General features: G+C 38.2%; 1 protein-coding gene across 1 annotated transcript; it reads right to left on the bottom strand.

The window, feature by feature from the left end:
• Nucleotides 1-167: 167 nt before the first annotated feature.
• On the bottom strand, nt 168-14906 carry opn8c (opsin 8, group member c). Its single transcript, XM_088909522.1, has 4 exons — nt 14792-14906; nt 9323-9616; nt 6287-6618; nt 168-626 (listed from the first exon to the last, which is right to left on the bottom strand). The coding sequence occupies exons 1-4, from the start codon at nt 14904-14906 to the stop codon at nt 168-170; spliced, it is 1200 nt and encodes a 399-aa protein (XP_088765648.1).
• Between the last annotated feature and the right edge of the window lie 758 nt (nt 14907-15664).

The raw sequence follows: 15664 nt of genomic DNA, 5'->3' as shown, positions 1-15664 counted from the left end.
ACTAAAGACGCAAAGATTAGTTGGATTGCCAACTGAGAATAATGAAAAAACAAGACAAAACAGTTATTTCATTCGTAAACTAGTGCAGCAATTTGTATGTTTTTGTCCCAAGTCTCTATAATTTCAATTACTCTTCTCTTCTATTTCTTTCCTGTCAAGAGCACAGGTCAGCTAGATATGAGCACAAACTCTTTGTTAGGCCTGGGCTCCGGGCTAGCAGGGGCCACTATCATTTTGGAAACCCAGCAAGGGTAAATGGCTTTAGCATTCACTCGGTTAGTGTTTGACTGTGAATGAGAAGTGCTCCTATCCAGGTTACTCTGACCCCTAGGCTGCACCTCAATGACTGCAGGAGCCTGCGGCCGATTCACAGAGACAGAGACTCTGTTCTGAGCTGATCCTGTGAAGTAGGACCTAACGAGGCACTGCAGCTCCTGACGAAAGGTCTTGTTGAAGTAGAAGTAAATGAAGGGGTTATAGACATGCGAACTCTTGGCAAACAATGCTGGGAATATGAAACCTTCTGGAGCCAGATGCCAAGTGTCCTTGTGAAAAATGAATAAGAAGGAAACCACTGCGTATGGTGCCCACGCGGTGATGAAACCAAGGCTGATGCAGAAAAACATCTGTGGGAGAAAAAGGATTTGCAGAATTATGGATTTGAACAGATTAATGACACAAACCCAGAAATGGTTTAAAATTGGAGGAGAAATACTGTTGCACATCCATATGCCTTTTTCACTCACTATCTACAGAATCTGTCTTTTATTTTTTAGACCATAAACTAATCTGTACAATTAGGAAAAATGAGGAGAAGATGTGCCAGCAGTAAAGCTTCAGCTTCTGTGAATGTTAAGATAGCTCTTTTGCCTTGGAGAAATATTTTATTTTCATATGTACACATTATTACAGGCATTCTATACTTTTTTGTCATCGGTAGGTAAATAAACATTGGGATTCTTCAGTTTGTTTCTTTAGGAAATCTTATTATCAGATATACATGTTATTGCACATATCAGTTATATTGATTACAATACTATTATATAAACTGTGTGTGAAGTCTGGTTTATAGTGCCAAGAGAGATTTTGCATGACCACATTCCTCCAATCCCAGTTTTCCCATACATTTTTAGTTTACTTCAGCATGGTTTCCTACAGCACAGCATGTTGTTAGAACATAGCATAGCAAGAAGGCTTACTGTAACACTATTCATCCTGAAGGATCCCAGTGCAGTTTTACATTCAGGAATACACCACTGAAGGGAAGTCCCCAACTGGGTGATGTGTGGCAGCCATTAAGTGCCAGCAACCTGACTACATAGCAAATCAGGCAAGGAAATTAGAAAAAAGTAGGCTAGTTTTAGCCCACTTAGCCATGATACCCGACTTGACAACCATACTCTTTCAAAACGTGACATGCGATCTCTAATGAGCAAGTAAACAGAGCCTTCATTTAAGGACAGTACTTCCAACAGCACATTGTAGTTACCACACTAAAGCAGTGTTTTAGAAATTCTTGTCTGAAGAGAAGATTGCCACCTGCTGGCACACCAAAATCACTTTCAGCAGCATCTGTTTTTTTTTCCTCTATACGTCTACCCTCAAAGTACTGACCAGACCCAGACTTGCTCAGCTTCTGAGATCTGACAGGATCAGGCCAAAAGGTTGTCATATTTCTTATATTGTAATTAAAATTGTTCCCAAAGGGACAGCCATAGTTGACAGAAGTAAAATATTTTAATAAAGGAAGCACACCATCAAAACACTGCACTCCAAACTTCTACTGTGAGATGGAAAGTGATATTACTCAATGATAACGAACAGTGCAATTTCCAGGACTGACTTTCATCAAGCTATTACCAGTATTGGCATAGTACCTAATTCATTAAAAAATTCTTGCTGTTCTCTTTGCAATGCACCTAACCACAAAACTATCCAGGGTGCCCCAAAAGCTTACATAGTTCTGTAAATATTCAACAACTTCAAAGAGCATTGTTGTGAAGATCTCATACTCTTCTCTAGAAGAGACATTAAAGGCCTCTCTCTCCCATAATGAAAGTTTTAAATGTATACAAAAAACTCTTTAACAAGTGAAAGAAAAATCTTTTTACTCAAGTCAGGAGTCAGATTGAGAATGTGCCTTAATGTAGGATTTGTAGAAACATGTCTTTACAGCACTAAAATGGCAGCACACTTTAAGTGGTATTTTTTATACTTGGATAACATTTAGTATTTTTACAATCTTGCATGATGAGCTGAGACATTTTATTCAATTGTAAATAAATATCCTCCCAGCTTTGAAATGCATATGAAACTTTTCTGCAGGCAATAATAAATTCATCCTGAGAGATGTCCCAGCTTCCTGATTCTCTATTAACACCACAATCCACCACAAACATAGCAACACTAATTGTTATTAAAGCTAAGCTCTTCTCACCCAAAGGCTTGTAGAGACTCAGTTCCTAATTCTCAACTTTTGAGACTCAGGAATGAACAAAAATGATTAAATGTCTGGCTTTTTTTATAAATAGGTAGTTTTCTACAGGGAAAAAATGTGATGTGCCATCACAGATTGCATGAGAATAACAAAATGCTTTAGCTACTAGTAAGAAACTCGTAGACATTAGAATTCCTCTGGTCCTGAATTACTGTACCCCTCTACCAAAGGAAAAGTGGAGGAAGCTGAGCGGAATTACTTCAAAATTCTACATCGTGACAGCATCATCCCCAGACATTTTGCCCAACAGGTTACATTTCTAATAGATAACACGGATGTATGTCTTTGAATATTAATTGATTCGTCTTTCAAAACGAGTTTCACTTGCACAGCTGTAAGAACTAAAACTACAGAGCTATTGCACAACTTCTCATTCATTTTTTGTGCATATATAAATCAAAGTTAGCAGCCACATTCAGAAAGAAGTCAAGGCTAAATCTGTCTTCTTATGTATAAAAAGTATACTTGGAAGAATAAATGAGTACCATCTCCTGTAGTGTAAGTGATTGGACAGATTAAAATTTATAGCCAGAACTTTGTATAACTAAAACTCTTACTGCAATTCCCACTGTATCATGGAAAACTTTCATGGAAAACAGCAGGGCCCGTTTTCCCAGAAGCAAACTAACCTGTATGTCTTTGTGTGAACCAGATTGTCTTTGGACTATGGAAGCAAACCGGAGCACCCAGAGGAAACCCACACGAACACACAGAGAACATACAAACTCCAAACAGACAGCCCCCCAGGTCTGGAATTGAACTGAGGACACCAGCACTTTGAAACAGCAATGCTATCCACTGTAACACCATGCCACTCCAGGTACTGTTACCTACAAATTTTTAAAGATGTCTGAACAGCACACTGTTTACTTGAAACAATCAGCTGCAGTTATAATTTAACTAGTCTGGTGTAACTAGTCCTAATTTGCCCAGACCACAATGTGGACACATTTTACCAACAAATTTGTACTAAACTACTGCTGTTAGTATTTTGGTGATAATCTTCCTATCTGTAGACTGGGATTTATTCCAATTCTCCCTCTTGATATTTATGTGAATGATAATACTGTTTTTCACATGTACATCTGGGGGTCTCTCTTCCTGTAGAGAATAGTGAGATCATAAGTAGACAAAGGGTCCACCGAAGCATCACAAAAATAAAAGACTACATATTTAGACTGCAGTAGTATTCTACAATTATAATTGCGTTTTCCACTGTGTTCTATCCAAATTACTATTTTATATTTCAGATAAAGAAATAAATGAGGCAATAGTACATGCTGTCATCTTTTTTCTCCACTATTTAAGGTTAACATACAGTATATGTATTAGGACAAATTAAATAGTGTAAGCTAGTGTAAAGTTAGTATTGGGTTACCTACCCCGGATACAAGTAATAACTGCGTCAAATCTGCAGCCCTTCAGAACCAGACTCTTGGTAGTTTCATTTGAGATGCTTTGCCAAGCCTTAACTGACTTCACTATAGTTGCTGCTTTTGTGGGTTTTTTTCTGACTTCAGTGTCCTCTCTAACAAGTAAAATGTGTGCTCAGTAGGATTCAAATCAAATTGTACAAATCAGGACACTACTTGGCCAGTTCAAGTTTTCACATCTTCCTAATGAAACTCCTTGGTTAAGTGTTAAACTCCTTTTTCAACACATTCCATATTGGTTTGTGATGCCCAATCTATTTGCAATGGCTGTTGCTCTTTCCCTCAAAATTACTTGCTCTTCAGTCATAAACAGCTCTCTAGTCAGTGAAAAAGTTAACCTATTGGAATCAACAGTGAAATAAAAATCAGAAGATAAGTGGAAACTTCAGGGTACTTTCTTTAAACAGAGGGTTGTGAGTCTCTAACAAACTACTCATCCATGTTTTTGAAGCCAATAACCTGGCTACTTTCAAAACGCAAGTGAATTAATTCCTTGTACCACTTAGCTGCTAATCAAACAAAGTATAAGGCTCGTAAGATCTTTATCTTTTTTTGTTGTTACATAACTACAAATATAGATCACACTTCCATATTATCTGCAGTGCTCCACTGATTAAAAAAAGACTAAGATATCAAGTGGGATGTACAGTACATGTGGGATATACTCTACAGTCACCTAATGGTTTTGTCTGTACAGTAGGATCTTGATATGCTCAAGGACTCGGTGCAGAAAACTGTCGCAATCAGCCAAATTTGTATATAACCAAGTGTATGCCTAGATCATTGCATAATGTACTGTATTATATAGTATATATATGGTTAAATTACATAAGTAACCTTCCATTATGTAATAATCTTACTAATGCATTGGGTTTAAATTAAAATAGCACGGAACAACTAAAACAGTAATAAAATCCTCCTAAAAATCAGCTAAAATAAAGTCTAAATCCCTCCTCTGCAGTTGATGTATGAACTTTATCTCTCCGCCTTTACAGCTAATTTCCTGCCCTTTTCATTACCTCACTGTAATTGTTCACTGTTCATTACATATACCTCACTGTAATGAAATGGGCAATAAAACAGTCAGTGAGCCTGAAAAGTTGTCTCCATCCTGTCATTCCCCATGCTGCCGACACAGAACCTGGAGCGTTTAGTTACAATATAAAAACAGGACCATGTTGAGATGCTGGGCTGTGGGTACTTGGGAAGGGGGCAGAGACAAGCTTATTCACTAACTAGTTCCATTTCACCATCTTAGTCTGTTGCACCACCAATTTGAAAGTAGTGGTTAACAGCCTTCAGCTCGGTTTCATCCCACATCGCTCTTTTAACAAGACTTCTTCAGCCATAGAAAATCACAAATAAGCAAGTGGTAAATTCTCATACATCTTCCTTTCTGTACCCCATTCACTGGCGAGGTACAGTTTTATGACATCTGAGAAACATGGGCATCTTTTCAGCAATCTTAAATTAAAATTGTAGCAAAAACAAATCTGATTTTAACTATGATAATGCCATCCCATGCCTGTGCTCCTGCAGTAACATACAGTATGTTCAATGAGGGAACCACAACTGTCCACCACTTTAGTCATTTCTGAAGATGCATGATGTCTTCACATATGCCTTGTGTAATGGTGTTTTATCATCAAGGCAGATTTTTGTTGCTGAGCTGTAATTTTACCATAGGGGTATTTACTGCAATGCTCACTGTAATAAATACAGTATATCACTATTGTAAATATTAGAACATGTACTGTAGAAGCCAACGATGACATTGTACAGTATCTCACAACAATTGTGTGTAATGTCTTGGTACAACGCTGTCTGTTCTTATAGGTAGAAATGTTTACAGAAATATTTACTGTAGTTCCTTCTGCCTTCAATTACAAAAATGGAACTGCTCACCACCATGACTTTTTAATTTTCCCCATGACTCAGAATAACATTTTTCAAGGTGAAACAAGAGATTTTCAAGATTGCCCTGCAAATGTTAATTTGTCATTATAATTTGCTAAAATTAAACTTTCCTTCTGCCACAAGATTTCCTATGCTGCCCAGATGACGATCCTAACAAAATGAAAATATGAAGATCTTTTATGCATTCAGTTTAAATTAAACTTGACAGTAGAATTTTGTTTTGTGTATCCCTGCACATGACATGCTGAAAGAATTTAAATTGATCATAATTACCTTCCTCTGTGTGTTTTGCCTGAGGCACATTGGTTTTTTATGTAAGGAAGTGGCTGTATATGGGTATTTACTCTTGCCTATTTGTGATGCTCGAATCTGGCAATACCACAGCATGAAGCCAGAATGAGAAACTATTCCTTTGACCAAAACAAATAAGACCACTTACTACAGAAATGTGTTTCTCAGCATTGTGAAGATTGGAGCGGATTCCCCTGGCGGACAGAGAAAAGTTGAACCTGTAGACCTTGTACAGGATCTGGCACTGAGACGTCATGATCAGGAGGATGGGAATGAGAGTAAAGCAGGCAAAGGAGCAGACCACAAAGAGTGCATCCTCAACTGAAGTGTGGTAACTCTTCCAGGCCACAGTACAGGACACACCGTAGGGCTCTGGAGCATATTCTCCCCATCCAAACAAAGGGAAACATGACCAGGCGGCTGCAATGAGCCAGGTAGCAATGCACAGGGCTCGAGTAATGGCTCCCTCACACCATACTACTGAAAAAAAAACAAGAGATACAGATAAAACACGACATGAGAGCGCCAAAATAATTCTGGTACAGTAGATGCATTACTGTATGTTTAGCCATAGGAAAGTATTATAATTTTTGGGGGAGGAATTGAGTAATAAATTTAGTTTAACCCCCTCCCAGTCACCTCCGGTACTTCCATTCATGTTCCCCTGAGGCTGAGGAGACCAAGGAGGATTGATAGTGGCTTTAACTGTGCTCAAGGGTTGCTTTTCCCTAGTGAGTCTATTAGCTGCACTGAGCCCCACAACGTGATGGAAGGTGTAGTGAGAGGATATACAGTAGAAGCTGTCAGACTCTCCCACACAGCCTGCGGGAGTAGAGAATCTGAACAGGCAAGCTGAAACACATTATGAAATTTACAATTCTTTTGCTGGCAAATATTTATCACTTCAATAATGACTGGTTTTAAATTTGCTTTTCATATAATCAAAAGATGGAGCTTTTAATTTTTTCTTAAAATAGATTTAAAAAAATACAAATACCGTATCTTATGATATCAGATACAAGACAGTAATGTGCTGCTATTTAAGGAGTTGCGTGACTGACATTCTCATTTCCAACAGTACATGACCTCTTCAGTGCTGCTCAATCCTGATCTTGAAGAATCTGATCTGCTGGTTTTTGTTTCAGCTCCGCATTTAATCACCAGGGCTGAGCGGTGCCTTTAACCAATAAGGTTGATGTTTTAGAGTTTTTTGTACCCGGTCTATCCATGTGTTTGCTAACTACTTCTTCCGATTCAGGGTTGTGGAGCCTATTCCTTTAAGCAACGGGCACAAGGCAGGGTAAACCATGGACAGTGTGCAAGTCCATCACAGGACAAACACAAATGCAGGCACACACACACACACCTAAAGCAAGGCCAATTAAACCTATTGTACCAGTTTGGTTTTGAACTGTGACAGCAAACCAAAGCCCACAGTTGGAAACCCGGGGAGATCCTACAAACTCCCAGCTCTAAAGCTGCAATGCTAACAACTGAAGTAGTTCAGGTACTGCAGCTTCGTCAGCATGCGTAGGCTGCAATGGAACAAGTAAAGGTTTATTCCATGCTGAAAAATAAAGAAAGGAAACTACGCATGCTGACACAGCTACCTACTTGAACTACTTCAGCTGCGACCCACTATGCTTTCCTCTAAATCTTTTTTCTAGATCTCTTCATCATTCCTTCTCCCCCTCCCTGGGCTCCTATGCTATATAATCTCTGCTGACTTCATTGTCTTTTTCACACTCAAAGAAGGCTCCACAGCCAAAATGTTGCATTTCCTTTCTTCTCTTTTTCAGCATGGAATAAACCTTTACTTGTTCCTATGCTAACAACAGTGCCACTTTGCGGCCCAAGTTGTGCCTAGTTTTTGGCTTCAAAATGTTCCAAATTAAAAAGCATGATTTCCAACACAATTAGCACACAGAAAGTCAGGTTGCTCCCTTTTCTCCTTGTCAACAAAAAAAATTGCTGCCTCATTTCTGTTTAAACAGCTTTTTTACAGACACAGGTGGAAATAATAAAAATAGTAATAATAATCATCCTTACACTTGGATACTTCTGGAAATTGCACTAAATTGCAAATTCTGCAAATTCTGGAAATTGCACTAAAAGCAATCTCTGGTAATGATGTCAATTCATAGATGGGGATTATTAGGACGACATGATTGTAAAGGCCAGGGGGAGCTTTGGCCAGATCACCAGAGTAACACCCCTACTTTTTTAATGACCACAGAGAGCCAGGACCTCGGTTTTACATCTCCTCCGAAGAATGGCTCCCTTTTAACAGTATGGTATCCCCGTTACTAAACTGGGGCATCAGGACCCACACAGACTGCAGGGTGAGCGCCCCATACTGGCCCCACTAACACCTGTTCCAGCAGCAACCTTAGCTTTTCCCAGGAGGTCTCCCATCCAAGTACTGGTCACGTTCACACCTGCTTACAAAGGTTACAAAGTGAGTTACAGGGTGATATTCACTACAACACTTAATCACTCTCTCCCATGAGTATTTTCTTTCTGCCCAACTCCAGTTGATTATATTTCAACTCGAAATGAATGAGATTTGTAATTGGTGTGACCCCTGTGCTAAACAGAGTTTTGGGACTGGCCTCATTCAAGTTAAGACCGTAAACCTAATTTTACAAATTTATAAAGACCAGAAAACATGGGGATAATCCAGGAACAGGATTAAGAACCACTCTACTAGGATATTTTTACAAAAACAAAACCGCCTAATCAAGGCTGGAGAAAAAAAAACAGCCTAAATAAGCAAACAGATCGATTACTGGCAGGTACCTGTACTTGGCCCAGGTGACTATGGGTCCAGTTGGAACAAATACCAGCTGACACAGGAATACCACAGAACCAAGGTTGAGAACTAATGGTCTCTCATACATCATTGAACAGGTTTATTCTTGTAAAGGTGCAGAGCTCAGTACATTACATACAATGTTTGAAAAGCTACTCAATTGGCTTCTTAAAGTCTATTTCTGCATTACAACTCTAGGCAACCCTTTCTCCCATCAAATGTATTGTCATTCTTGTATTGCTCCCTTCTAGCACTGAGAAAAGAGACAAACACCTGTACTTCACAAAGACATACAATATATCTATCAAACATATCCTTCAGTCATTTTCTCTCATAAAAATGCAATTTGTATCTTTAGATATTTTTTCTCACCATAAGATATATTGTGGCAGGTTTTGAGGTATCTTATCACGCTGATAGCTGCTATAGTAAACATCCCACACAATCCAAACAGAAATCCTCCAAGTCCATAGTATGTGCATGTAGCCTTGTCTCCCAACCAAGCGTGGCTGAATGAGGAGATGATGGAAAGAGGGTAGAGGCATATACAGCAGAGGAAATCCACCAAAGCCAGATTGACACAAAGGAGCTCTGAACTGGTGATCTTCTTCCTCCTTCTGTAGGAAATCCACAAAACCAGCCCATTGCCCAGAACAGACAGCAAAACTGGAGGGAGACAATATAACAAGGGTTGATGCTGTTAAAATGTACACTTGTTTCCAACCATGTCTGAGACGTAGATGTCTGCTGTAACTCTGAATATTTATTTAGGTTTATAGGGCCCCTGTAGGATGTGTTACATTTTCTGAGCAGCTGAAGCTATAGTATTTGCATTTTGTGTTACAGGTTGAATGTCATGGATATGTACCTGTATATGTCATCTTCCTCCTTAACATGGTATTTATGGTAACACAGGAGACTGCTCATGGCTGTCTAAAATTGAACAAATGCCTGTGCTTCAGAGCTAATATCTTAGAAACAAATGTTCACTCTACTCTTATTCTGCAAAATAGTTTTGGAATAAATTTCATAGCTACACTGAACTGTGCTATCACTTCTTCCATCCCCATATTTTGGTGTCATGAGCTGGATTGAACCTGATCTCCTGAAAGAGAAAACAGATAATTTCTGTCAGAGAGAAATTACTACCTTCCCAACAGGATTACACTATCTCAGTGCAGATCGGGATCAATACTGTGGACGGTTAAGCCATGTCTATATCCCCATGTATTTCAGTGAAGCACACAATCAATGTTGTATTAGAGATTGTAAACTCAAGATAAAGACCTTCCACAAGATGGCAAGAAAACTGAATTTACACAAGTCAGGACACAAAATGAGTGTTGTGTTGTTTTTTTTCCCTTGCGAAGTACTAGAAGACTGAGGATAAAATATCTAGCAATAATGATGAATATTAATGGACCATGAAATTAAGGTGTTGAAATGGCAGCTGAAGGTGGATCACATAACCCAGTGAAACAATACGGTATTGATCCTAAGGCTTTTTATAGTATAAAATTTGGTAAATGATTACTGGATACACACAAATAAGGCAATATTTGCCTTTGTCTTGACTTTTAAATCTTCCTACATTTCTTAACTTTCTCCAGTCAGATTTTTTTAATCAGTCCAGTTTGCTTAAATACACTCACGTCAATACCAGCCATCCTCCACACTGTCACACACACACCCCTGTCATGCCCTCTGCAGCCAGAGGGCGCTCCTACTCTATCCTGTCTCTAGTTTCCTGTGCTTTGCTCTCCTTCCAGTGTCTCTCTCTCTGGGGCTATATATTTTGCGGGTCCCTTATTCTCCTGTGCTCAGCATTGATGTTCGGATGTCCTGAGACCCGCCTAGCATCCAGGTCGCCCCACATCCGCTGCCTGAGGGCATTGGTTTCTATACGACTCCTGAACTGCTGAGCCTGGACTTTTTCCCCACTCCGCCGCTACACATATGGGTCTTTTTCTGCTCTCCTGCCTCTCCAAGGTTTGTCCATTCCAACATCTGTGACAACACCAGAGTTCCTAACACAAACAAATGTCTTTTGAGCTTTTAAAATTCAACAGTTCTTTCTGCATGCTTTGATTTTCAAAGATTACTGTTCTATTGCCTTCTTTCTTAACTGCTGAATAGATCTACTTAATATGCTGCATAACTGTCCACATGTACAGCATTATGCTATGACCTCTTTTACAGAGGTATCTTTAGTTTCATCTCGGTGTTATCATGGAGTGATGATCTTGTGATCAAAATCAGGTTGCCATCCAGTTTTCATATTTTTTGTCAGCTGCTATCTATATTCTTGAGCAAGAATTTTATCATTGTTTCCCCCCTTCTAACTTCCTCTGTGCCTCACAGAAGCATGTAATGGAGGTTATACTGTATGTGATTTCTGCTGTTAGTGCTCAGCAAGTCTCAGTGGCTGCTTTCAATCTAGGAGCATGCATATCAAAGCTGTTGTTAATTACAACTTGATGAACAGATCTGAGCCATTTTCTGTTGGAAAAAGGACTTGATGGATAATATTCCATCCATTTTATAAACACTTTTTTCGAGTACAGATTTGGAACCCTATCCCAACAAACAACGGGCACCAGTAGGGATATACTTTGGACAGGATGCCAGTCCATCACAGGGCACACAGACACAAACATGCACACACTCACACCAGGGATAATTTCCCTATAACAGCCGAATAACCTACCAGAATGTCTGGAGTGAGAGAGGAAACTGGAGCACCAAGAGAAAATCCATATGAACATGGAGAGAACATACAAACTCCACATAGATAGTACCCGAGGTCAAGAATTAAATGCAGGGCCCCAGCCCTGTGAGGCAGCAGTGATAAACCATGGCCACAATGCCACCCATGAACAACATTCTCTGATAAATTCTTATCGATAATTTGAAACAAACAGTAAATGTAAACTATTACATGAGCTTACAGTAGGACTTACCATATGGTTTAACATGTTTTACAATTTGAAAATGTAATGAAAACTAAAGACCTCCTGCACTTTATGATACAACATGGCATATCTGCATAGATTATAATTAATTGTGCCTGGATAGCACCCAGAAATGCTCTGGGAAAAGTCTGTTTGCATACTTTGGAAATGGTAATTTACCCTAAAGTCCTGCTACAAATGCATATTCGGACTGGATTGTTCAGTAATCATAACAATCATATCACATTTTGGTTTTACTGCCAAAGGATAAAACTACTGTACGTTTTGCATGCTATAAAACTAAGGGATAAATAAAACTTTAACAAAAGGGGTCAGTATAACTGAATATGTTGATGGATGCATAAGCTATAAGCAGTGCTTACTCCTGCAGGAAACTTACTAGGAATTTATTAGAAACTGTTAGGAATGAAAATGGGAAGGAACAATTAAATTTTTATTACCACTTCCACGCATATCAAACAAACCTACAGTATAAAAAAAAAGTGAGTCAATATGAAAGTTTGGCAATTCCACACAAAGTTAAAGTGATGATCCCACATAATAGAGGATATGCTATGAAAATCATGACACTGCTGACTACACGTACTGTACAGTAGTTGCTAGTTGTACTGGAACTCATTGTGTTGTACGTATACCCTTGTACAGCATTTTGAAACTGTGCCATGTTTGGAGACAAAGAAGCACATATGCTTGGACCTCTCGCAGTGAAGAGATATTCAAGGAGTGTATTGCAATTGAAATCTGCAATAGCAGCAGTTTGTGCATTTGTAGACTTATTGAAGGTGGAAACTGCAAATTAATCACAAAGAAATCACCATAAACACCTATTAATGAGCATTATGGAACTGTGATAATATGGCATTTTGAAGTATACTTTGAAACTTACATGTAGTGTCCAAACCAAGAGTTTACAATTTCAGAAAAGTAGACTTTGAAGGAATGATAAAGAGCTGAAGAATAGAATGGGACAGGATAAATACTGTATGGAGTGGGAGGAGAATGGATGACAAAAATTTAAAGATCTTCTGCTTGAAGAACAGATTTATCCCAAGAGTAAATGAATGGCTTAAAAAATAGTAGCCCAAATGGTTTAACAAATAAGGCAAAATAAGGAGATTTTAAGTACATTATAAAATTGTTAAATATAATTTAAAAAAGGAATATTATGAATTGTAAGCCGAGGTCAAAAGAAATGTTTGAAAGGCCAAAAGAGATAAATAAATGGAGCAATATTGCAATGGAGGTTAAAATTAAATACAAGATTCTTTACTGTAAGGCAGGATGAAAAGGAAAGCATCCATGTATACACTTAAGTGTCAGAGGAAGATCCTCTTTTAAAAAAGAATATCAAAATTTGTTGAATAACCAGTATCTATTTTAAAAATGAACACTTACAGTATACGTGAAGGTGGGTGAACAACAACAAAAAACAAATTAGAAAGCCAATTTTACTGATTGTATAAGTATTCTGCCCCCTAGGTCAGTATTTAATAGAAGCACTTTTGGCTGCAATTACTGCTGTCAGTGTTTCTGGATAGGTGTAATTTTGCCCATTCTTCCTTGCAAAATTGCTCCAGTCCTGACAAGCTGGGAATTACTGATGGATTGTAATCATCAAGCCTTGCCATAAATCTATTGGATTCAAGCCAAGATTTTGACAGGGGCACTGAAGGACATCCATACCATTCTTGTCATTTGTTGCTTTCACTTTGTGCTTCAGGTCATTGTCCTGCTGAAATGGGAATTTTCAACCCTGTCTTAGTTTGTGGGCAATTCAGGCATGTTTTTCCTCTACAATGTGCCTGTATATTGCAAAATCTACAGTATCAACACCATTTTAGCATCACTCCTAGCAAGCTTCCAAGTCCCTATTGATGAAAAGCATCCCTATAATATGATTCTACCACCACCATGCTTGCCTGTTGGGGTGGTGCTCACTGAGTAATGCACTGAGTTGGGCTTATGCCATCTGTAAGGCTTTGAAAGACCAAAAAGAATCTGAAATCTATTCAATATCTGATACAAGATTTATACATCTTTTTTTCAGGAAAGTAATATTTCTTGAATCTCCCCCATACAAACAGCTTGGAGTAGGGAGTGAAATATTGCTGATGTATTGTTAATGCCTGGCTTCCTTCTCAGACTTGGAACTGTTGGCTTCACAGCAGCATCTGGTAACCACCTTCCTTTTCTGTTGGCTGCTATGTTTGGAATCTAGTCCGTTTGGTATGATGCACATTCCACTTATTGATGGACTCAAAGGGATGTGTAACTTTTCCACTTTCTTCCCAATATGTTTTAAAAATCCTTAGTCTTCATGGTTGATATGTCTATCACTATAATTCATATCTGAAGGAACTTACAGATAGTTTCAAGTCAAATTAAACCATTTTGATTGCACAAGGAAACCATTACACTAATTGTGTGTCCTTTCAAACTATATTTTTGCACCTGAACTGATTTAGGGTTCACAGCAAAGACTTGAAGGTTGAATACTTAGGCTGCCAAGAATCTAATTTTCTTTTAAACTGTTATTTGTGTAATTTTATGAGTATTGTTTTTAGTCTTATCATTTTGTAGTAGGTTGTGTAAATTGTAAATATAATGCACTATTTGATAGTAACAGATTGCTCAAACTTTCCAAGGAGAAAATACCTACGCTAAGAACTGTACCAAAAATGCGTTTTGAAAAAAAATTAACTATTAAATATTCATTATTACAAATATTCAAATGTTTTGGGTTTTTCTTTGCATTTGTTTACCGTTAATATCCCGCTCGCAAATGTTTATAATATTTCACACACAAAAAAAGCCAATCGATGTACTCTAAGCATGGCAATACGCTTTAGGAAAATAAAAAAAAGCTTACCGATAAACATTATGGTAAATCCCACTCCATAGTCTGCTGCTGGTGATAATTTAGATTTATATATTGAGATATTCCCTTCAACCGGCAAAGAACTCACAGATAAGTATTCCAACATGTAGAACAGATGAGAATTCCGAGAAGATGAAACAAAGTGGTTGAGCTGATCTAGGACTACAGCCATCCGGCAAACATCTCTTAAAGATTGTATTAACTCGGCTCTTCTAACCTGGCAACGAATCATAAAGACAGTACGTCATTATCGCCTGCAGCCTAAACATCAAGGAAATTCGGTTCACTATGTTTTGTATTTTTTCCCTAAAATGAGATCTACTAATGACAAAATGTTAGTTAAAACTATTATCTTATTCGTATACATTTGGACTAATAACCTCTTAATGAATGCGCTGCCTTCCTAGGAAAAAAACAATTCTGAAGATTAAAATAACTTTCAAGAAAAAAAGGATATACAGTATGTGTTTTAAAAGGGGAGTGCACGGTTTAGGCGTTTTTGGACACAAAAAAAGAAAATGCATACATTAACTATTTCTCATTGCGGACAGCGCACCTCACAAATTGCGTCTAAATATCTTCCCCGCCCCCTGCGATGCGGTTTAAACTGTGCGTTTTAACTTGAATTGGCGCCACTGTTATCACGCTGTACATGCGATTTAAAGTCGCTCAGTTTTTAATAAAATCTAAAAGTGGCTTATATTTTCGGTGTTTAAGGAGATTTTGAATAATATAGAAAGCTTTTGGGTTTTTTTCCCCAGGAATTTAAATAATCGATGTTAAGACCTGGAATACATGGTGAATGGAAGTGATGAAGAAAATTATTAACTCGATTTGTGTTCTTCAGAGATAAGCCTGAACAAA

Source organism: Atractosteus spatula, chromosome 2 (genome assembly GCF_055471065.1).
Source record: "Atractosteus spatula isolate fAtrSpa1 chromosome 2, fAtrSpa1.hap1, whole genome shotgun sequence".
Lineage (NCBI taxonomy): Eukaryota > Metazoa > Chordata > Actinopteri > Semionotiformes > Lepisosteidae > Atractosteus > Atractosteus spatula.
The sequence above is the reverse complement of the archived record's forward strand: the minus strand, read 5'-3'. Positions and strand labels throughout refer to the sequence as shown.